The sequence below is a fragment of the Anopheles bellator genome, chromosome 2, assembly GCF_943735745.2.
Source record: "Anopheles bellator chromosome 2, idAnoBellAS_SP24_06.2, whole genome shotgun sequence".
NCBI classification, from domain to species: Eukaryota; Metazoa; Arthropoda; class Insecta; order Diptera; family Culicidae; genus Anopheles; species Anopheles bellator.
In genome coordinates, this window is record NC_071286.1 from 3,313,478 (window position 1) to 3,338,583 (window position 25,106).

Below are 25,106 nucleotides of genomic sequence, written 5' to 3' on the forward strand. Positions count from 1 at the left end.
AGCTGTGCGTGAGATGTGTGCATCGCGCACTAATTCGAAACCTTCCTTCCATTCCAGGATCCCCAACAGCTTCCTCCTGGCACGAACTGCTCCCAACCAGCTCGGTCTCCGAGCAGCAGAGTGGGTGTTACCGGGGGCTCTCGTGTAGTAGTTTCATTCTAAGCCTCGGTCCGCTCGTTGTAACCGGAGCCACCGTGCATTTGCTCTATCTATGATCGGAGATCGGTATCGGACCGCGCACAGCACACACCGCATCGAAGCGCAACGGGTTCGCTTGCAAATCCGAGCAAAATGGAACGAAACAAGATTCAATTAATCGACGATGTAAAGTGAACAGAAAGTAACACCGGAAGGTGTCGGAAAAAAACGTACCATAAATTGGCTAATTGGATGATGCGCGATGGTATGGTGTGGATAAACGGCACCGAACTGAGCATTGAAAGTTGACTAACACACAACGGAGAGACTGATTTTTTACCTTCTACAAAACCCTTGTTTTGCGTTCATGTGCTTTTATTAACGCGCATCCGTTTGGTCCCTGGCAATCGCTCGCCTGTTGCCTGTCTAAACTAACCGCAGGCTGCTGGGCTGGGACACGTCGTACTATTACATCCTGACAACCACAGGACACTGACAGAAGCCATAGCAACCGACTGCTTCGAAGCCCAACTGACACACTATGGAGAAGCTACTATGATTGATACTATGATCGATTAAATGAACTGTTGATAGGTTGCTCTTCTATGACATTCTAGCAGACAACCCGGGACTCAAGGTTGTGTCCATAGCCAGGCCACCACCGCTTGGTGCCATAACATGGCAAACTAGTTCGAACTCTATGACCTTTCTCACCTTCACAAGAAACCCCTTTCGTCCTCAGAGACATTCGATTTCGTTCGAAAACAAACGCTTCCTCCAAAGTGCTTCGATACATTTTTCTACACGATGCCCTTCATTCTTTTTACCGAAATAATATTCCCATCAAGTTGAGCGCAACTGAAACGGACTGATCCCCTTGGCTGAGATGCTGAGATCGAGCAGCGCAGTAGTATTCTGTCGTGGACAGGCTTCAAAATATGTGCTGCTTGTAGCGGTAGTAATTGTTAAGCGAATCCCTCTAATGAATTAACCTACAGCTTCAAAATGTTCAAAATGCCTGCAAATCAGAATGCTACGTAGCGGAGCCACTAAAACAGCACCAACGAAGCAGCACTAGTACGCGCCTGAATGAATATTGTACCGTAAACTTAAAATACTCAGCAAAACGCAGCATCTATCAAATACGATACCTACTCAGGAGAGTTCGAGCAACGAGCTACAATAAATACGGATAGGCACTTAAGCGGCGGGTGGTTAGACGCACATCATCGAACGAAAGGAATGAACATTCAAACTCGAACCCCAAAACAGCAAACGATAAATGGTTTTAACGGATCGAAACTACGCCGTCGATTTCATGTTTTCAAACCGAATACCGAGAGGAGAAAGAATCGCGAAAGAATACCAAATAGTGGGACGTTGTGGGATTAGCGTTAAGTTGCAACGATAAGGATAGCCATAAACCTGCAGCCCGAATACGCTTCCATTGCGTATCGGATTAGGGCCGCCTACTTTCCAATTTCATCAGCAACACTCCTAGAACGCAGAGATCACGTTCCGGTTCCGCAATAGTGAAGTAGTGAATATCAGAATATTTATGCAGAACCGAATGATTTGAGCGTGCAAAGGTGATGAACTACTGCCAACCGAAACCCAAACCGAGCACACAATCGACACGACCTCACTGCAAGGTTTCGAACGAAAGTCCCTTCCGTCCGAGCTTGGGACATCACAAACGGTTCGCCCTTTTTTACGTCGGCACTTGGGTGTACGCGAAAATGTATTTCCTAACCCGTATGGAATATTATAAATTTTTCTAGTCATTAATAACTTATTTACGTTACGTTTAGCTGATAGGTTACATCTAGATCTGCTCTGCTTTGTGAAATTTGTGAGATTTTCTTTTAATGTCAAATCCATGTTCGAAACGCCTACAGCCTGATCAATTGCCCAATTGGCTTGTCATTGTGCTACAGACCCTCTTTTACCCACATACATCACCGATATGAAGTTCAAACGCTTCGAGTGCCATATAATGTAATCAATGTTACGGATACGAATTGGCAAACTGTTGGTCGCCGTTTTCAATTTCTAACCTAATTTTTTTATTTAAAATCAGAGAATGTAAACTGAAAAGGTCAAAGTAATTGTTGTGAAGCAGTCCAAGCTAATGCATTTCTATCGAGGACATGAGTGCACTTTGCGTGCGCTTTCGTCATCCGAATGCCTGTGAAAGGTGACACTATTCATTTTCATCACCTTCACCACACCCTGCAGACCATGCCAATGAGTAATGCTTCAGGGCAGGGAGATAGTGCAGATTGTATTGGCACCGAATGGCACTGATAGGCAAGTATGAAAGATAAAAAGCAGGATAAGATATTATTCTTTTTTGATAACAACAACACATCCCTCGAAATCAAAACTCATTCACAATCGTGAAACACAACTCTACCGCAGGCTTCGCTTGGTTAATTTGTACATAGTAGCGTCCAGAAGAAACTGCAAAAACTAACTACGATGAACACATAACAAAATTGCAGGGCTAAACACGAAGAGCCAGCAACAAGAAATGCAAAATAATGGAAGCTAAACTATTGGTTTACAAGAGTCACGTTCGTGGGACTAAAGAAACGCGAGCATCTAAGCAAATAACATAAGCAAGAAGAGGATAGAAAGAAACAAGCAACAAATTAATTGTAAGCAATGCTATTGTACAATATTAAAAACAATGTACACACAAACAGTTATAATAGTGCGATACAATATATATGAGATCAAGTGCAAAAGTTGCTATATTTTTTTAATAACCACAAACATTCAGAAAGAAACATCGTCACATTTGAGATAATACTAACAGATGAGCTCGCAGCATACATCAATTTTTGTTCATTGTTACTGGGGGCTACATGAGGTGTTCCGTAATGTTTTTGACATTACAGATTAATGCCAAACTGCTGCGCCTCCGTCAAAACGTTTACGGCTCGCGCGAGGCGTAAACCCGAGTGTAATTATTTTTTTCATACGCTTTGCTTACAAACAGAGGATAATTTAAGTTCTTATTTGCTGGTATAGCAACAAAATCGGAAAAACAGAGAAAAAAAATTCAAAAATCAATTAATTTCTCTTCTATTTCTATTTTCTTGGACCAAAAACACGAACGTAAACACGTTTGATATTTCGTTTTTAAATTTTTGCTGCCACACGAATCGTAAACGTTTTGACGTTACAAATTAATTTTACGCTAGTTTTCACGCTTCGTGTAGCCGCTCAGTTAGAAAACAGGAAACCTGGGCTATTAAAACCCCTTCAAAAGGAGTTCATCCAGCATAAACCGTTCCAACGCGGTAGGATTAGACGGCGAAGCTTCCTTGGGACCTTTCCGTGGCGACCTGCGCCCTTCTCGGGATTCAGGGTCACAGCACGTTCAAGGTACGCCCAAGTGACCCTCTCCGGCAAGATAGCCTTTTACGCGCCGCTGGCCGGGTGGTGTTACACGCCAAGCTGAATGCACTTTAGTGCGAATCGGCCATAACATCGTTAAAGCAAATCAATTCAAACCCTTGCGCAACCTTCACCCGTAGAGATTAATCATTGCACCAAGTTGCGATTGCCGCCCGTCAACGGCCGCCGGCCACGTGAAAGTGTTCCGTGGGCGCCCCGGCGAGGCGCTTCATACCTCGCGGCACGGCGCAACTCAGCGCCACCGGCTTAAAAGGCGCACTAAATCATTTCCGACCACCAGCACACGTCGATCCCGCTCGTGGTTTGTAGTTGGATACTCCGTGAAAGCGTCACTCTGTAGCTAACATGGAATGGTCATGGACACCCCACCACAATCCGCCTCCCTATGGTTCCTCCTTCCCGTCGATAAGATCGTGTTCTTGATTTTAATTTTCGCCCAGACCGTGACCTATTTAAGTCGCTAACAGAAAAGGTACATCTCGCCTCCCGACCGAATCGGTCCCCTGGATCCGGGATCTGCGGCACGCAATACCCTCATCAACAACGGCATCATGGTGAGCACACCGGACAGAAAAAGCCACATGCGTGAAAATACTCCCGTGACGCAATGGATACCGGTTGGCATCTCATCGTATTTGCTGCCTCGCGCTACTATCACGCGTGTTCACACTACACGCCGTTCGGCCGATCGGAGTACCTTTGCTGACAACGGCGGGTTGTTTCTGTTTCGTTTTTGCAAGCTTTCGATTCGTAAACGGCGGGAACGAGTTATACGGTAGCATGAACAGCAAAATAAAACTACCGCGGCGGCGCGAACGGCTCACTCCATGGCGGAGGTGCCAGTTGGCACGTAGACCATGTGCGATTCACGCACACACAAAGCCACGACAGGGTGGGATGTAGATTTCGCAACCCCTTCATAGGTGGAGAGCCCCCAAGCACCCGGAGATTGGAAGCCCCCAGGGGGATGCTGCAGTTGGCAAGGCGCATCCCGGAGCGCCCAAACAAGGGGCCACCGAAATTTGCCTCACAAATTCGCTCAATGTTCCGCCAGGTTTAGACAGAGCCGGGTTGACAGCGTTAACGGGCGCGATAACGATGATCGATCAGTAGTAAACCGGTGGCGCTGGCAACAAGACATTCCTTCCTTCGGCGGCGATCGCTTAGAGCGGATATCTGCAAATCCAAAAGTGACATTGAAAACTGTGAGCTACACATCTGAACGAAAAAACTTCGTTTCGGCCCAAGGAACGTATCTTGTGCACCGGCAATCGTGAAAGATGACGCACTGTCGCCGTCCCGGCGCGGGCGTTATCACGGAGCCATTCCGAAATGTCAGATTACTCCACTAAAGTAGTATTACATAAATAAGAATCGGAGCATTTGGAGAACAGCTGTTCCTAGTATCTGGCCGGTTAGTTGTAGAATCCCGCCGCAGCGATCGATCGGTGATCGCGAACCTTTCGATTGTGAACGATCGTACAAGAGCGAAGAGTTTTCTAATAACTCAGCATCTCCATGCTAATCGTCTTTCATTCTCTCTCTCTCTCTCTCGGTCGCTCTCGATCTGCTCTGTTACTGCCCAGCTCTTAGATGTGGCATGAGAAAGGATTACAGCTACGGCCTACGGCCCTATCGCTGATTGCATGGCGGAAGTTGTGTCGATTAGTGGAACATTCCACCGATACTGATTTATGCTTTCCAAATAAGGACCGCCCGGCGCATAGTGTTTTGTTATTTCTTTTTTTTTTCCATCGAGAATTTCTTTGTACACCAATTCCTAATTAGGTTACGTTTGATGTTTCTATTTTCCTGCCTGCCAAAAAGAGCGACCGATTAGTTATTGGTTTTCCATATCAAATAAATCAACATCCACCAAATCGCCGCCCAAAACCTGATGCACTTTAATATTAATAGAAACGTTGACCTTTGCTTTAATCCCATCATAACTCATCCGATCCTGGAGAAAGAAAATAAAACACACATCAGAGAGTCCCATGCAAACCACAAAAAGGATGCCGCGAAATGCGCTTCGCACGCAATCTGTGGCTGGGCTGGCGTCGGTTCTATCGTAGGTAAGTTTTTGCGCCCTCCAGCAGCCCCATGGAAGGTGTCCCCACGGCGAGAAATAATTTATCTATCAGCGATCTATTAGTTCGATACAGAAAGCATGTCCCGAGCGCGCCTTCTCGTCGCCCACTTACCCCCGCTTTGTGCATGGTGCAGCACCGGCCAGCAAATCGGCGACGATGATGAACAGCATCGGCCAATGCTTCCCGGCTCGATTTCGATGTCCGATTATCATAGAACCTACAGTTTGATGTTGTTTTCTAGCACCCCGCGGATAGTCGGCACACGATAATGTATTCGCGATCTAAAAAACACTGTGAAACATTTTTTAACGGGCCTTAAAACACGGAAATACATTAACCTGGCACATAGCTCATAGCTTGGAATCACTGACACACGACACGAACATCGATCTATTGACTTTTCGCCAAGACACGGAACCAACATCGATTCACCGCGTTTTATTCCGGAGTTACGAAGGAAATGCACGCCGCTCCACTTTGTTGTGCGTTTAATGGGGCTGTAATTAATCTGCACATCTCCAGATTGCTAGATGCCCAGGTGGCCGAACTAGTTCATCGAGATTCCGGTAACTTATCGAACCGCCACATCCTTGAACACCAAGACGGGACGGCTGTCGGTTATGAACGCATCAGCATGTCTCACGACTGATAAGCTAATAGCCGATATTTACTTAACTTGATTATAAGTCCGATATCGACGACCGGCAATTAATACTAGGTTTTGTGGGCAACGCTACTCGGCTGGAGAGTTTGAGGAAAGTTCATGAAACAGATGTAATTTAATTGATTGAATTTAGATAACGCCACGCACTACGTGAAGTTTTTTCCTATACTAGAGTGGTCAGCCGATCACTCTTTGCGCGCGCTAAGCGGGTTATACTACTTTGTAATCTTAGGTGATAGCGTGTGGCGCTTGCAACACTTTTCATACGCAAATCGCAGCCGGACCGGAAATGTGAGACCGGCTTTGCTGGACCTAGACGTTGGCGGGCTCAGCCCTCGGGGTTATCGGAGTCAACTATTGATTGGCTATAATTGAAAAGGAATCGAAACATAGTTAAATGTTTTTGCCACCACTTTAATGAAGCGAATAATGTTTTATAAACATTATTAATCATAGTTCTATGATTTTATCTCTTATTCCTTTTAAACACAATTCCGTGAAAAACGTTATGCGTAAAATTGTATTTCCCAAATTCAAAAGTGACTCACGGATGAGAAAATGAAATGAACTCTTTGAGCGACCGTCTCACCAGTGAGATGGATCCGCTCACCGCACACACACGCGCACAGCAAATGACACATTCTGCGTGAGATCGTCGCCGCAGCGAACAGCAATCTTCAGTATTGTTTGGTACGAGTTGTGAAACAAAGATGGCGATGTACACAAATAGAATCGCAAGGTGCTCGAAGTCGAATTTCACCGTGTTATCGCGCAGTATCAGTTCCGGTTCCGGTGCACGCCAATGGTTCCGTCATCCGACCGTCCGGTACATCTGTTTGGTGAGCGGTGGGCTGCTTGCTTTCACCGCGGCGACCTATCGCAACCGCCCCCCTAAGGTCTACGCTCTGCAGCTGCGGAAGGTAAGGGTCTGTCGGAATTCGTTGACCCAGCACAGCCTGGTCAAAATCACAGTTCATCCCGCCCGCCACCGTCGAAACTGTCGTAGTATGTAAACAAAACCGTTTATCAGCAAGCGTACAAGCGGAGGCATTGTGTGATGTGGCGCCACGAAAACCCTTCAAGCGGGGTTGGTTTACGTTGTGATAAACTGTGCAAAATATGCTACCCTAGCTCTGCTCCGTTGGGCAGCGAAGGGTTTGTTGTGAATCATCGCAAAGGTCATTTGCAGGTGAATTTCAATGCTGGAAGTTGTGTGCTCAGTGCTGGTGATTAACACGTGTCCTCCTCTTCGAGGATGCTAGTTTTTGATTCGTTCTATTTTTGGCAATTTCGACCGCAACAACCCGTCTGTGAATAAGTGATACTGGCGCTGCGACAACTACATGCACACATACCGTAGTGAAATGTCAAACAGTGAGCGACTTCTGTTTTCGCTTCGTGAATGTAGTGTGATGAACTCGTGTGTTCATTTTTTGCGTGAAATGAGCGCCTGCAGCAGGGGAGTTCATTGATGGAAGGAAGTTTCAAATTGCATAAAAGTAGTCTAGGTCAGGGTCAGCCAAGGAATCCATTGACCCAAGGAAACATTGCGGCTTGTTATTCATATTTAATGTTGAATTCTGTCTCCTGGGACGTATCAAGTAAATAGTGCATATACTGACATAGATGAAAAAATACGTTATTTTATTTTACTCATATTTTAATTCTTTTGTTACAACAATTGTAATTGGTTTCCGGGCTAATTCTTGGCAATAATAAGAAAACATATAAAAGTTAGAAAGAGTAGTAGTATAACGAACTACACGATTTGCTTTCTTTTTTATAATTTTTTGCGCAAAGCCATTGCGAAAAGGGGAGTTTATCAATGGACTTCTAACGGGCTATTTTTACTCCATTAAGCCGACAGATTAATCGTGCATCATTTTCTGGCCGATCGAAACGCGGCTTCCTTTTTATCTTGCCACGGTTTTAAACCTGTCAGCATTCTCTTATCACTTCCGGTTCGCTTTCTCACACTTCCTGTCAATAATCGCCTTGTCACCTGTTTGCGGCTGGCTTTAAGGCTGGCGGCATTTGCACCTTTGCAAATAGTACGCAAAAATGCAAATTTCGTACAACCCGAGGGCCCACATTAAAGCTACGAACCGTCGTCGTACTACAAGATAAGATAATCGTTACTATACAACGAGCACGCCACCACGTGGCTGTTCCCTCTGTTCCTTATCAGACACTGAACCTAAGCCCCAATCAAGATACGGGGAAACATGCGAGACAAGCGCACTAAAAGATGTCCATTTACCATACGATCAGTGGGAGAGCATGCTAGGCCATTAAAAAGTATCCCATGATGGCGAGGGTTAGCCATTTTGTAGCCACAGCAATTGTGTAATGCTGGCGCAGAAGCAACACGATCTTCGCAATATCTTCCCCTACAACGCCTGTGTTTTTTTTTGCAAATCAATAAAGTAACGGAATCTGTATTCCCGTTTCGGACCCACGGAGCTGATCGATGTCGACCTCAATGTAATCTTCGTGGCCATTCGCCAATGCTTTAAATCGTCACAATTTAGTTGTATTTTCCACGCTTCTGGGCAGTAAGTGTGACGGCGGAAGCGACATTTATCGATAAGATAAGTGCCACGCCATCACCATGGAAAATGGCGCTGCTCTTCTGCCGTGTATCCTGCCTCAGCATTTCATTCTGGTTGCTAAGTAACCGGTAAATCCACACCTGCTGCGTTTAGCTCTCGGTGACACATGTGTCGAAGCGAGTTGACATCCGTGACATCGGTACGTACGCTGGGGTCTTGAATACGAACCGCAATCTCGAGTCCCTTAGGTGGTAGAAACCAACGCGGAGGAGACCCTTGGCGATTCTTTCTGACAGGACGGAATTCTGCCCTCCAAGCCACGCCGCTGGGACATGGGACACCTTGCTATGCGGGCATTGGCAGTTGGGAGTCCACAACGGAGGTCGTAGTTAGAGTCCATTAGCACTCCTTTTTAAACGAGTTATGTCGCTTGTTCAGTTGTGCTGCGCCGTTTCCGCTACAAGACCCCAGCAGATACGCGAGACCGAGAGTGACAAATTTCTGTCCCTGCTCAGTTCAGAACGCAAAGCCATGCAACCGACTTAATCCACCTAATTAAACTAGCTGACAGCCGCAGATCAATCACGTTCGGTTTCCCACAGACGCTCGAACCACTCGATCCTGTGTCCCAAAGCGCGTTTCCGTTCGGCTCGTTACGCACTAATGAAAACATAACCTGCTACAGCCCAACCGGGACGCTTCGAGCAATGGTGGTGAAGGTTGCGATCCGCGCAATCACAACAATAAAAGTAAGAGAACTACGAGGACACATCTTCTTGCGGTCCGAGTCTGGGGAATTTTTGAATAATTGTCACGATTTCTTTGCTGTCAAAATGCGCATGGGAAGGGTGCTGCTGCCGCTGCTGTTCACTTCCTCACGGTCGCTTCTTCCTCGCCGACTCCGAGAGTCTTCATTTCTTCGTCCTTCGACTGTTTCCACGTTTCGCAGCAATGTACCACTTCTTTTCCAAACCAGAAATTTTCCGTCTTGATGGGACGCGTGTAGGTAAAAGCTTAAATAGAGGGCTTTCGGGACCGTTTTGAAATATTGTTGACGCGAGGAGAAAGATGACTTCAAGATGAGTGTGCGAATACAAAGAACCAATATCTCTTAAAGCTATTCGGTTTACTATTTTGTTAATGATGCGTAACATTACCTGTGACGGAATTAAACAGTCTTCTATTACGATTTGTTTTTTCCTCTGAACAAGGCGTCGTGAATGTAGGTATTAAGATCTAATACAGTGTGGAGCGGTAGATTTATTGTTTATTAACGTAGCACAATCTTTGTTTTCAGAGTTCATTTAATTAATATTCATCTTATTTTTATCCGTCGCTTTCTCTGGCCGTATGTTCGTTTAATAGATTTCAGTCTACTTGAACCACAACGACCAAAATATTCACAGCCACGGTGATTGGTGAAGACGAAAGCATTTATTTCCAACTCGAGTAAGTTCTTGGAATTCGTTAATGGTATTTCAACGAGCCTGGCCCCACCCAGAAAGCTTTTGCTTCAATCTGGTTTAGAGTTTTGTTTCTTTTGTGTTATAGAGACTTTGAGCTGTAATCGCCAAACATTCGGCTCTTAAGTCTTAACTTTCCGTCCTTTCGAACTTTCGATGTGACGTCTTAAACGGATACATTTGCTGCAACTTCTTTGAAGCTGTGAGGAAATGTCAAAAAAATGACATTGACATTTTTTGATTGGTCATTTTTTCATTTGACATTTCAAAGTTGCAGAAGTTTCAGAAGTGTGTTAAAAATTTCGCTAGAAAATGGCAGACTTAGTTAAAGATACTGCTGTTGTATTCAACTATACTAGTAAATACTTCAGCGGAAGAAAACCCTCAGTTGTTGTCGTAGAAACAAAGCTCGATTTCCGTACGATGGAAGGATACATTAAGGCCAATCTCGGAAATCGAACAATGAACGTGCAAGCATGCGTCTCTTACATTTGGAGCTGCATGGGACGACTATCAGAATGCTTGGACGACGAATGGTCCAGCTTCGGAAACCACATCGGACGAAAAGAAGAACGCATTACACCGCAGAACTTGCTCAATATGCAGTTGATTCCTAGTAAACGTATGATGCAGATGGAAAATCTCGAATCCTGTGCTCCAACAGTTGGGAGCGATTGGCCATGGATACTTAATATTTTACTTGCACCATACGCCTTCCTTTTAAAGGATGGTGATGTGATGCGACAAAAATGGATGTTTAATTTACAATCTTTTGTCTTCAGGCATCAACTTCCGCAAACAACGATTGGAGAAGCCATCGCGTTCGAACAGTTCACAGGGCCTCTGTTACGCGCCAATTATGTTTACTGTAAGTTGGTAGCAGCTATCGATATGTTTTTATTTAAATTTCCACAACACAACAATTCAGAGTTGAGACATTGGACGATGCGCTCTCGATTCATGGGCTGCGGGGCTTTACTACATATGGATCGTTTATCAATCAGAACAGGATACAATCTGTCGACTATCTCACAATGGCTATGGGAAGATGTTTTAATTACGGAACTTAGCCGCGTGTTGAAAGACGGAGAAGAAATCGACGATCCTCATTCTTATATGCCATATACGGCTCATTTCAGTGCCACTGGAAACAATTACCAACCAAAAACACCCTATTGCGTAGCAATTAATCCAAATATTATTTTGTTTAATGCCACAGTAGAAATGGTGCTTGACCCCACATTTGCTATCACATATAAACTTAATTGTTCTCATTTGGTGGACCCCGAAAGTCCTATCATCGACAATGCGTTTCTTATGGCGTATGTTATAATAAGACCGCTAAGTTCGGCCAACACAAGAGATGACGAGCCACATAGCAGTGATCCAAAGCTATGGCACACGTATTACATTAAAAACAAGCAAAACGGCCACCGTTTACCAAGGCACGTAAAAGAATGCGTCATTAATCGCATAAGAGAAACGATCGGCAAATGTAGTGAAGGAACCATCGGAGCTTATTTTAACAGTATTCTTAAGAAATAGTGTCCCCTGATAATGATTCTGATATAATCGACTTATATCTAACCGTGAGCACGAAGAACGAACGATGTCGATCGAACGATCAGGATAAAAAAGGAAACATATAACCAATGTAACGTAAGGAAGTGTATCTATAGTATCTCGCTTTACACGTCAAAACAATGAACTATCTGTGTTTTTATGAAAAAATGATAAAGCAATAATAAATACTGCGAATTCCCCGATTCCGAGGCTGCTGACTAACCACATGAACGATGGCAACGAAGAATAAGTATTCGATCGACGACTAAGGGTCTCCAGTTGTCTGATTTGTAATCCACTCATGATCGGGGTTTTCTCCGCACGTTCGGAGGTTAGCCTAACCGTGTAGCATATGGCGCGTGATTTCCCAATTCGAGCATATCGGAAATTCCCACCTCAAGAACACTCGTCAGACTTGGTGTCTTTATAAGATTAGTCTCGGCCAAAGACGCACAAAGTGCTCGTTTTACCAAATGCTGGTCATGCAGAAAATCCGCCGAAACTTTGTGCTGACAGGAAAATCTGGTTTTCTGCGGTTCTCGCTTCTCGGTGGATGAACGAACGCACGTTGGAAAGTGCGGAGCAGAAACAGCTTGCCGCCCGGTTCGCGGTTTCGTCGTTGTCAGCAGCGTGCGGCTGTGGCGATATCTGCGGGCAAAGTAGAATGTAAACCGTGGCCCGTTTTTCTTACGTCCGTTCGCCGTGACATGCGACGGTTATGATTGAATGATAGCAAATTTTATTTCCTAGGACAACCATTCATTACACCGCTCCGGTGGTGTTCCGTGTGTTGATTTCAAAACCGAGTTCCAACCGTACGCCTCGACACGCAGTGATAATCGGAATGCAACTACGCGATCGTCCCATATGTCCTCCGGCACTGGGGGAGGCGTTGGTGGCTATTGCGCAACGTACAACTAGCCAGAGTGCCTGTTTCAATCAAGCAGCAAATGTGGCTTCAGGTGCAACAGTTTGTGAAACAAACATGAAACTCTACTTGATAGCAGCCGAAGCCCGCCCGACAACCCCACTCGGGAAGGATGATCATCTCCGTGGGTGTTCTCCATGTTCGGCTGAAGGAACGATCTGATAATTGATTTCGCTCGCTCTTGCACCGGGTAGCAAGAGTTTCCGTGGCTTGTGTTCCACCATGGAGTTGGAAGAGTCCAAATGAAACGGCTCATCCGGATGATGCGAAAAGGCAGGGAGGTACCGATCAAAATTGTGTTCCCAGTGATCCATCTGGCAGGCGCATCTCCCCTGCTGCTTTATTTGAAAGCAAGCTCACACTATCGGTGCTCCAGCTTGGACAGCTAATCACGATCTTAAGGATGGGCCGTCCAACTATCAACTATCCTAATCACGTTTCTGTGACTCGTGAAACTCGAGGATGGATTAATTAATGGAATCAAAACGCATCCTCCCAGGACGTGGCCCTCGGCGCAGACTCACGGAGATAGTGCCAACATTGAAACAGTCGGAAGAAGCATACGCTACAATCCGAACAAAGAGGTAAATCTCACTCTATATATAAAGCTGAAATTAAGTTAAAAAACTAGGTTCCATCATTTCAGTATTGCTAGCTCTTTCTCTCTCGCAAATGAGTCACACTTAATACAAAATTACGGTATCTTCAGGTGATTCAACCCGCTGCTTGATTCGTATTTGATGGAGGATTTGCTGGAAGCCATCGGATGTCTCGGTCGAAACCCGTGGTATCAGAAAAAGTGCGGAATCAGGAAAAACCTTCCGTAGCTTGCAGGATCGGTATCCGCAAGGAGCAACGATCAACAGTAACGGTGATGTTCCATAAACCCACCAGCCACCACGGTGACGATTTTGTGGGCCAGTCCGCAAGGAAAGCGTTGCTTTCTTCACGTCGAGTCCGGGATACGTTGCTGGCCATACTTAGGCAACACTTGGGCGCCCTCGGGGGCTCCTGGATTGCTCGTGAGTCCGACATGCCCCAAGTGACGCACGCGCTGAATCCACCCCTGTTTTCACACGACACCCAAGCCGGCCCTCGTGCGCACTTATCGTAGATGACATTTGAGTCTATTCAATTAAACCCGATTCGAGCCTACGCCACCAACGCAGACCGAGGAAAGGACCCCAGGCAAACGACTATTTGTCGGTTTGGCGGTCTCGCCATCTGCTTTAAGGAGAAATGCGCCCGTCGGGCTCGGTAGGATGGGCTCTTCGGGACGGGTTATTGAACTAAATTATGTTTTTAGCGAACCAGCGATGTTGCGTCCCGGGCAACGTTTTTAGCTAGCCGGCAGCACTAGGCGCCCGGCTGGACGTCTAATTGCAAAATCTAGAACACAAGAACGCCGTCCTTCTGAAAACTGGTTACACTATCGGCACGCAGCCCAGCAGCCGGTCTTGGCGGCGAGCCTTGCCCAGACCCGACGACTGTTTCATCAACTGGGTAATTTATGGTGCCGCCCTGCACGGGCGGGAAAACAGATCGAAATCGTGTGGCGGGCAATTTATTGATCGCTCTCAATCACTTTCAATTGGATCCGCAATCCCCGCCGTCGCTAGCGGGGCACAGGCAACGGCGGCACACTGTGCTGCTTTATTTAGTGGCTCTGTGAGATCGACCCACCGAAGATGCAACGGACATGAAGACATTACATCCAACCACGATGCAGTACGCGGCACCCGTTTTGCTTGCTACCGAGATTAAGATACCGAGATGGTTATCTGCAACTCCTTCGCCATCATCATCATCGGCACGCGGGACTATATTGTTAAAACAAGGCTCAGGGCGAGCTCTAGTGGCCGTTTAACACACCTCGTAAATTACGGTAGTTATTCCTTCGGCGGTCCGACATGATGGCAGACGATAAAATCTCTTCCCAACGATGATTAGTTTTCGCCCTCGTCAGTTCGTTGAACATGTTAAAGCAAGACAGATTGTTGCAGCCGGGCCACGGAGTTCCGGGATCCAAACGGAAGAGTCCGAACCACGTGCTGAAGCTCGGTTGATTAAGAGGATCGCTTTGTATGTTTGTAACAAGACGCTCGATCTGGATGCTTCAGATTCGGTCCGCCGGGATGTCTCTCAATTAGGCTGTTAATTGTACCATCATCATCATCATAAAATTGTTACCGTGCTATGGGACCATACTTTTGGTTTCTTCCTTTTTCACTTTCGCTCGACGAAGATCGGATCCTCGCTGCTGCTGTCCACGTCACGGGTCACGCAAGGGGGCCCCGACGACGACGAAAGTTGTCTGAAACGAAGCCTGGCCCCATCGCGCGGGTGACCTGACGTAGGCCTGTCCCATAAATCTCCTCCCGCCCGTATAGTTGCCTGTTTTTGTTATTTGCTTACCCAACCCAAAAGGACCTCGCGTGGAACGCGCTGCGAGAAGATTGCGGATCTGGTTTTTGGCTTTGTGCTTGCGGTTCCAACTTTCGTTCCGTGGTTCTACTAGGGCCTCTGGTGCGTCGCGTACACATTTATTGCGTGGCCACGCGGCCATAAATTAAACAATAAACGATTAAACTCGCACCTTTCCCGCGTGCGTTTTGTGCGAACAGATTGCTCCTTAAGGACTCCGGAGGACCGGCGAAAGGTCAGGGGAGGATTTGCGCCACTTGCTTGCCCGTAACCTTCCTTCCTGTCGGTTATTAATCATATCGGCCGTGCCTGTGGCCCGCGGACCGGTCGGCGCATCATAAAATTGCCTGCCTCCCATGTTGGGCCGTGGGGTTTCAGTCAGCTGCTGCTAAATTGAACCGCGTGCCTGAACTCGAACCGGCAACACACTCTAGGCCTTGGTCTACGTGCGAAACGGCTCGTAGTCACTGGCCGCTGGTCGGCCTCGGGTTGGTCACAAGTTTTTTGCATAATCGTACTGAGTAATGCAAAAAAGTGCAAGACCGTGCAAATGTTGCCCTATACGGCCAATGGCACCAGCGGATTGCCGCTGGTGACACATTCTGATAGGGGGGCCGCGTGATACTCCGATTCGGCTTTCCGTTTCCGCTTCTGCTAGGTTATCACCGTGAGCGGTGGGATTTTTTTTTTCTTTTATCCATTTGTGAATGAATCAATTCGCCTATGAAGTGTATGTTTTGCGGTTCAATTATATTCTAATAGATCGATTTATGTACCGCACGGCAATCGAAGATCGAGTCCGCCGAAAAGAAATCTATTTTTGATTAAAAATTGGCACTTTTATTGGCGGTAGGAAGAAAACAAAAGTCAATAGAAAGCCGTTAGGATGCGCCCGAGGTTCACGGTCACGCGGAACGCACTGTATCACACCAATGTTTGGTGGCTGGCCGATCGCGGAAATTGACTCACCCGCTGGCCACTGGCCAGTCCGGCCTGGCCTGGGCTCTTAGAAAGAATCATGTTTCTCCGCGGCCCGCGAATGGAAATGGAACCGCCGCTGAAGAGCCCAAAAGCCGTGCTACAAATAAAATGTACAAAAATGAAACAAAAACCTGTGGCTCTTGTAATTTTTTTTATTTTTTGCAAAACGGCCCAAACCTTCACGGTGGACCTGTTCGCGGGGCATAAAAATGGAACTCCCTATCTGACGACGAGCGAACCAATAAAAGTGCAAGTTTTCGCGCCGTTTCTTCGTTGACACTTTTGTTCCCAGTCTTTTTGCTGGTGACTTTCATGCGGAATCGGCGTGAGATGGAAACTACTGCCGGTGTGAGCAATAAACTCACCGCAGGTTCACGTATAAAAGTTCCCCACTAACCTGCAGCAGGTTGGCGGGCGAATGCTTTTAGCCGTAACTTATTTCGCTCGTAATCCGGAACGAAATATGCCTCACGAGTCACTGACTGCAACAGGTTTTCGTTCGGCTGCATTTCATGACGTCCGCCGCATCCCGGCGAACTGACTCTCCGTGGTCAAACATCTTGATCTGCAGCGGCAGCCGGTCACGATTCTCGCGTCAATCGTCTATCGAACGGAGCGCAGAATATCGAATATCATTGACACAGCAGTACGGCACTCTGACGGCCACATCACCGAGTGAAGCAATATTCTTGACCGGACTGATCAATCTCTCCTAAAATTCCGACCTTGAACCGTGGTCCGTGCTTCAACTCCGACATCAAGCAAGATCGATCTGATCCTCATTCGAAGCTTTGCAGCTTTGAGCACCCTTCCGTGATTCATGGACAGCGGACACGACTTCAGACTTTCTCAAGATGCACCACGGAGATGGATACGGAATACGAATAAGAGCGTTGAAAGTTATCGAAAAAGATCTAACTCTTGTTTCGCCGATGCCGGCAGTCCGTTTAGAACACTTTCTTTACTTTAATAATAATCACATTTGAATTCCTACTCACGACTCCAGCTGGGTTCGGTTCCATCAAACGATTTATCGGTCGGAAGTCAGCGTGTTCAGTTGATTGACCCTCCCGCGTGTCGTTTATGCTAATGTGAACACCGATGGAGCCCTCATAAAATCCGCCAACAAATTTATTTCCTGGGCCTCTTCATCAGCCTTTCCTTGGCCCATCTGCGCTCCCCTAAACTGCCAAAATCAATTAGATTTTCCTATAAAATAAAACACGCACATCCAATGACTCAATCGGCGAAGATCAACTCTCGATCCCGCTGATCGACGAACGCAATCCGCACCGCTCGAGCGCGTTGCGTGGGCCTCGAAATGTCCACGTGCGTCATGCTGGGGCGTTGCCTTAGAGCGCGCGTAGTCATCGTTTGAAAAACGACGATTTCAATTCCAATTCCAAGACTTTCTTTCCGCCCGCCATCAAATTTGCTGGGGACATCGGGATAGGCACGCTTCTCGAACGTTCTGGTCAACCGGCAAAGTGTCACAAAATTTGACTTTGGCGGCACAACCCCCGCCGTAAGTGCTTTTTGATGGACGTAAATTTCTTTCCGACAGCGCCACATCGCCGCGTCCGCCATCAGCGCTCATCAAACGAACGGCATGAGCGGGTTGAACCCCAAATAATGGTGCGCGTTTTATCCTCACAACTAATCAAAGTGCATGTGCATCTGGAACGCTCGCGTTTTGGGTCGGTTAGTTGGTGTCCATAAAAACAATAAACATTTGACGGAATGGGATTTTTATTGGGAACGAAACGGTTTGTTTGCGGTAGTGTTTCCGAATCTGTTAAGAATAAATTTCCCATTCCGGTGGACCACGAAAAGCGAAATGTCAAGAACCGTTCAAGCTCCTTGACTGAACTGCCCAAAGTCAATGACCACTGCGTGAAGCCGAGAAGCTTTCGGAAGCGAGTTTTTTGGAAAAGGACGTGAAAATCAAACCGATCAAAGCAACCCTACTTAGGCATCTTTATCGAGGAGTGGAATCAACAAGTCGCTGAACAAAACGGTTCTAGGATCGAAGAGCTGAAGAACTGAATTCCATAAATTATAAGCATATTAACGGCCATTACTGGTGGCGTTGAAACAAAGCTCGAACCGAAGCGCCCCAGGATGTCAAAATATTTTAATGAAGCAAATCGAAACCTATCGAGTAGCTACCCTTCGTCCCGGTCCAGCGGTGAGCAGAACCTGCCCGCTGTAAGCTACTTTTCTAATCATGTGGCCGCCCCAAGTGGTGTTCAAAATTTTACGATACATTAAAAGAAGCTCACGATATGCCCCCGAGGTCGGAAATTTATGGCTATCGAAGAGTTCAGAATAAATCGTCTTCGACAGCGCCCCCAACCGGACCCTACCATGGTGTAACGGTCTGAAGGGGAGCAGAACCGGGCACTGGGTGAGATGAGCGAGACCCAATCACCATGTCACGGATAACGCACCGGGTGCGCGTGTTGCTGTGTATTATCAACGAGACTCCCTTCCAGGTCCAAAAGTCGAAGTCGAAGCCGAAGCCGAACTTCCCCAAAGATTTCCCGAAAGGAGTGTCAGCAAACCGAGGCACGGATCAAGGCCGCAGCGAGCGAAACGTTTATCCCGGAACCATCGGATAACGTGGCGGCGCTTGGTTCAGACGGCTAACCTCACTTATCATCCGCGTGGAGCGGATGTGGCTTTAGCTCGGCCTGCGGCTTAGCTCGGGAAGCTCCGAATGTAAATGCACCTCACAGAAGCGCCGCTGAAAAGCGGAAACTGATCTTAGGCACTTCCTTACCGGTCCGGGACCCGGCAACGAATCGTGGGCCTTTTATCTTAATCCACTTCACTTTACGACACCGATGAACATGCATTTCGTGCGCTTCGACGTGCGCGCGCTTTGTCGGGGACCAGAAGCGACCAGGGCGGAAAACTTGCCCGGTGAGGGGGGCGGTCCGATCTCACGCGCCCCCGAGTGATATCGGAATCAATAAAAATCGAACTCCAAGTGGAGCTTATTAGAGTCGGACCCAACCGGAGTCTTGTGGCGTCGGCATCGGCCCTTGATCGCCGAGAAAGTGCAGCACAAGGAAATGAAAGAAGTCGTCAGGGCGTAGGGCGTGTAAATGGCCGCCGGTTGGTGAAGGTTAATGGTGTAGGTGTTATTGTTTATGTTTCTCGTCGCATCCAGTGGAGCCTGGATCATACGTGAGCCTAGCTTAGATTTAGAGATCGTGGAGCGTTGATTAAGACCACGGAACTTGCTGCGCCGCCGACATTTGTATGATTTTGCCCCGCGGGCTTGTGGAACGGGAAGAAAATGAGTTATTGAATTCCATTGAGAAGGAACCAACGAGGGAGACACCACGAAGGCAATGGTTGTCTGAAATTCAATTTCGTGGCTCGGCTGTTGCATTGCGTGAAACCTTCCGCTTCCTGGCCGGTAGCAAGATCGCAAAACGAAGCATTCCAATGTCGCCGAAGATGAAGTGCATCCGCTACTAATAACCCCTTCATGGATGGTCACCGACCAACCACCCACCAGGGCCCAGGCACGGCAAAATTCATCAAACGATCACGCGATTGTGCCCGGTGGAAGTACCAGAAGCGTTCGAAATTGAAGGAATTCAGCGAACGCAAATTTATCGAACTTATAAAAGCTCTTAATCCGCCGAAAAGTACCGAAAAGTGCAGACCAGGATTCGGCCAACAAGGTTGGAGCTCCCCGCCACTACCAGCCAACCGCGACGATTCGTTTGGCTTTTGTGTGCATTATTAGCAGCAATAAATTTTGACTCCTAACGCAAAGGCCTAAAAGCACGGTGCCCTGCGGGTTCTAAGCCTTTTTCGGACCACGAAGACGATAGGTAGCGTGTGGCGGCAACGGAAGACGAAGCTTTTGGTGAGCAGTCAAGCCACGGTGGTGGGGATCGGTAAAAGAAACGTTAACGCTACAAATCACCGGCAGAACCCGAATGCCCGAATAATGTATGTCTTCCGAAGATACTCCGAAGATCTTTCCCGATCGGGTGTGGGGTCGGCCTTTTTCGAGGCCCCACCAACCAACCGGGTATCCGATTCGATCGTTTGGAGCATAATTTGTTATGATCTTCAAAATCGATCGCCGGCCGGGGCCGTCAGGATGGATGACCGGACGAATCAATTGAGCTGTATTAGGTGCCAAGTAGGTGGATCGAATCAGGGCAGGCATTTATTTAAAACCAACGGAGTGTCGGTTCTTCTGCCTTTAGTCGGATCCCCAGCCGATGTCCCGAAATGGCGGACAGGCATTCATACCGACAGAGCCTGTTCGGCTCGATGGTTGGGCCTGTCAGAGGTGATCAATTTGGGGACTGATATCTCAATCGATTAGAGATAATTAAAGGACCGGCTCTTGACGACGGTTGAGGTGTGAGATTCGTTTCGTGGTTGGCGGCAGACCGGAAAACGCACCGAAACTGTCTAACATCAGCAGGTCACTTCCAGGAAGCTAGACGCTTCGACGAACCTTCCAGCGACTGTAACCATTGGAACACAGGTTTGGACACCTTTCCGCGTTCGGGGGATCCAAACGATGATTTATGATTAGACAAGGAAGGGCCGGACAGCATACAGCTATGTTGCTCGGATGAGGCCTCCATTTGTCACAAAACGGCCAGTCTGGACCAGGATAACATAATGCAGCATTTCGTTAAAATCAGTGAGCTGGTGAACTGGACATTGGCGTGCAACAACTAACCACCTGTTCCGTAGTTCACAAAGATTTAATTTATTAATTTAATTAAACTCTTGTGACACGACAGCATTCGAAACTCGTTCGTTTGGAGACCACCACCGAGAAGGGCTTAAACACCATATACTGACCATGGTGTGCCAGTTTTGCATGCTAAATGCGCAAGGCCGATCGGCCGATCTAATCTCTCGCAACAACAAGTGTCTGTCCCCCGCCAGTGCTATCCGATGGTTGGCTGGCACACTAATGGATAGCAAAATACGTTAATTTATTGGGTTGAGCTCCCCGCCCGGGCAAGGGACGATGTTGATGCTGTCGCTACGCCTCAGCGAAGGACCCACCTTAGGCCTCTTTCGGACGCTTTCGTGGTGGGGCCAATAAAATTCGCTACCCGTTCGGCGCGCTCGGCACAACCTTTCAAGACCTGATCTGGATCTGGCTGGAGGCGTTGTGCTTTGATTCAATTATGGTCCGACAGGCCCAGCGATCACTCCGGTGTGCCGGTGCCCAGCCTTCCAAATGTTTTTCGCGCGGGCCACCGAAAATGCCGGGAGCCTATCAGCGACGGTGGTCGGGTCTAGACGCAAGTGAGCTCGCCAACCACATTATCGCAACCGAGACAATCGCCTATTAGGCGAGTCAGGCGAGCCTGCAGCCACATTAGCGTGGAGCGATAGAGACTCCAGCGAAGCGTGGCCCGCCTCGAAACCGGATCGCACCGAAGAACTAGCCCCGCGCCCTTAGCCCAGGTCGCGGCTAATAATTTACGCTAATTTATGCTGTCATAATTGCTACGATCCACATAAACACTGTGATCCCAGTGGAATGAATATGCTCGGGATTCGGGTTCCGTCGCGGAGATGGTGACCCATTCGTTTTACGCGTGTCGTCCTTCGGTCCTTTCGGATGCGAGTCATCTCGTATGTTCGGGAACGGGCCAACGGAATGTGCCTTACACCGCCGGAGTGCCACCGGCTGTAAAATACGACGACCTAATGTGTGTTAATATTTGCTTAAATTATGCAACATTAATTGGTTTCTCGCCACTCCAGGGACCGACAAAAAACGGCAGGGTACGAGGCTAGGATTTTTATGGGAGAATTTAATGATTAAAATTTCCGAATAAATTGCAGTTTACGATGTGATCCACATAACTCTACTTCTTTTTCACATAAGTTAGTAAACAATTCATTCGTTTGGCCGATTTCTAATTATGTTCACACACGTGCCGGTATGGCTCTTACGACAAATTGCCGCAGGTCCCATTAATACACGAGGCAGTTCGTCTTTCTGGTGCGACTCCCGACAAACACCATACCACCCCGAAGTGGCCGATAATTAGATGCCATGTCGCGCTCTACGGTCGCGGGACGCGAAGACGCGAAAAAGAAAAATAGACGCTCGCCAAAAGAGATCAAATTTCTCTCATGTTTCCACATCGGCGCGACACCCGCTATAAGTTATGCTGCGACCGACCGCGGCGTGTACCGTTCCTCGGGCCACGGGCCCACGATCCGTCTTAGCTTTTTTTTCCGCCCGTCGTTGGGTTTCTACGATCGGAATTCTCACACCCCCCGAGTCCGCAGCCCCTTTTGGAAGGAAGTTCGGCTGATTAAAAAACCAAATCGGCGATTTATTGGGCTACGTTTTCCGATTCATGTCCCTCGTGGGCTCACGGGTCTGCAGCGCCGGACGACCACCGGAAAACAAGAGTACCTCAGAAGTCCCAGCGCTAGAATGCATTCTAAGCGAAGTGCTGATGCGCTCTTGGGGGCTTTGAGCAACTTCTTTTGGACTTTGCCGATCGCGCGATCCCATAAATCCCTAGTTCGACATCGACCAACGAGACGACAGGGAAATTGTTGCACACACAGGGAATGAGTGAATTTTTCGTCCGTGTCCAAGTGGGTTGTTGTCTGTTGTCCTGTCATTCGTCAACCTCTGGTGCGGTCTACAACATCAACCTGACTCAGGATTGTGGATGAGTTGCTTTAAAACCCATGTCCCGGGTACTAATTTGGTTGTAAATGAGTGTCTCGTGTGTCAACCATTGGAATGTCCTGACACTTTGGAGAATTTGCTACAGAATTTATTTTTTGCATTCGAAATTCGAGGCCCATTCAGGAGGCATCCAGCAGTGGTGAGAACCAACCGAGGAAGCTCGTGATTTGTTTCAGATCGGTAATGAGGATCATGTTGCGAGGATCATTTTTAAACCCTGACTGGATTGTAGAGCAATAAGAAGATGTTGAATGAAAGGCTCATCGCCAACTGTGAACTCTCCAAAAGATACTTGATAGCTGAGCTGATAAAACTTTTGAATTAAATTAAAGTTTGTTAGATCAATCTCATGTAAATTCAAGACCTGCTCTGCACGACATAAAAAGGGTCTTTTCTCACAAAACCAATAGAACATTTGTCACGGCGCACAGAAGCCGTGATTGATTCTGTCACAGAGTTTCTGCGAAGTCTTGTGCATTCCTGTCAGGCTCGCTACACTCCGATTTCAAGCTGTAAAGATAATGTAAAACTTTATTGAGATTAATTGTTGGCTATCAAGTAATGCTCGCAATGAGTACGATGCCAAAGTGAAACAATATTTTCCTGTCATTAGAATCGTGTAATGGCATCGACATCGGACTCGCGCTCCGATTTCCTTCGTGGCGTAAATACTTGTTCATGTCATAACGATTAGATGGACCTGTCAGGCTTTGGACAATATAATAACCAGGTACCATGCCACCCGGGCCCAGGTGCCGGGGGTGCATATTAATGTTTACCGTTCCCGTTGTGCTCTACCGAAGCCGCATTTCCTATTCGCATTGATGAATCTATTGGCCAGTTTGGTACGAAAAGGCATTCCGTGTTGTTCGCAATCTACTCGCCACAGATCCGCTTTCCCGGCTTCTAGGTTAAACAGCGACCTTCGACTACGAAAAAAGGAACACGAGAAATAGGGGACACTGAAAGCTACTTTAGGGTTGCAATAGGGCAGCTAGATGGCTAGCAAATGATACACCCCGCAGTCCCCAGTGGCACTGGCGCTCCGGCGCCCCGGCGACATCGCGTGTCTAATTTGAATATCTCAATCTCAAGCAACACTTCTCACTTCGCGCGCGTGATTGGTTGTGAGAGGGATCGCGTGGTGCTGCGATAATGTGATAATTACTGTTTGTTAAGAGGTGTTCAATTAAATCGAACGCAGGGGTAAGTGCCCGCGTAAATGCCCTTCATCTATCGCGCCGCCACGACAGTTGATGGGAAGGACCAAACCGGCGCCTTACATTCGCGCCACACTTTATCAAGATAACCGGCGACAAGTGCTGAAATGCCTGAAGAATGGATTTTCTGGCCGGTTCACCGATTGTCGCTATCGCTGTACTATCGAAGAGAAGGGTCGGGCCCGATCTAACGCATAATTTGAAGCATGAGCCGATCAACGAACTGACGGACGCGCCTCTCATTCGTCCAATACTTGAAGGGATAGTTTACCCTTCGATACATTATTAATGCAATCATAAGGATAAATAGTCGTTTCGGGGTAGTTACTGTAGAAGAATATTTTGAATCCTAAAACCCTTACACCTTAAGAAACCCGATGTTGATTCAGGTTATGCCTTCAAAAGAAACAAAAATACTAAACTCGTCGTTCCTGTCAGGAAATGCGCCGATCGTTAAAATGACCAGATAACCATCGCTAGCATTCGTTAGCCAAGCGAGCACAATTTTACAACAATCGGCGGCCGTGTCGTGGCCGAATAAAATATATGTATGTCCCACTAAACCAGTTTCAGTTTCGGAAAGCGAAAGAGGGTGCCCTCATCGGTGCGCGCGCGGACAAATTCGTCAATTCATCACCCGGCCTGGCTGGGGTGTTGTCCATGAACTTGCACCGCCACAACATGCACCCAAAACAACATTAGTCAGCCCATTTTCCGTTCCCACTGAAGATGCAGTCCTGCCGGAGGTGTTCATATGCTAAAATACGGCCATGCTGACGAACCGAGTGGAGCCCCAAAAAGGCTCACTTCCTTCGCTTAGATCGAGTTAGATGGAATCGATTCGGGAGGGAACGAAAAGATAAATGAAGTCTAGACTTGTTGCGATCGCGCGATCGATCGAGATAAATCACTCCGTGCATATATCAACCGTGTGGT

At 47.4% G+C, this 25,106-nt stretch overlaps 2 protein-coding genes across 5 annotated transcripts in view; both read left to right on the forward strand.

The window, feature by feature from the left end:
- LOC131211918 (uncharacterized) overlaps positions 1-215 on the forward strand; it is a 38,761-nt gene extending 38,546 nt beyond the window's left edge. Inside the window, exon 4 of the mRNA XM_058205602.1 lies at positions 52-215. Coding sequence (XP_058061585.1) covers positions 52-215 — 164 coding nt within the window. The remainder of the gene's footprint in view (positions 1-51) is intronic.
- Positions 216-7,030: 6,815 nt separating this feature from the next.
- LOC131212853 (calcium uptake protein 3, mitochondrial) overlaps positions 7,031-25,106 on the forward strand; it is a 39,743-nt gene continuing 21,667 nt past the window's right edge. For 3 of the 4 annotated variants that reach the window (XM_058206900.1, XM_058206901.1, XM_058206903.1), the window contains exon 1: positions 7,031-7,241. In XM_058206900.1, the coding sequence (XP_058062883.1) occupies positions 7,032-7,241 (210 nt within the window). In that variant the 5' untranslated portion in view covers position 7,031. The other variant, XM_058206904.1, reaches the window with a different exon arrangement.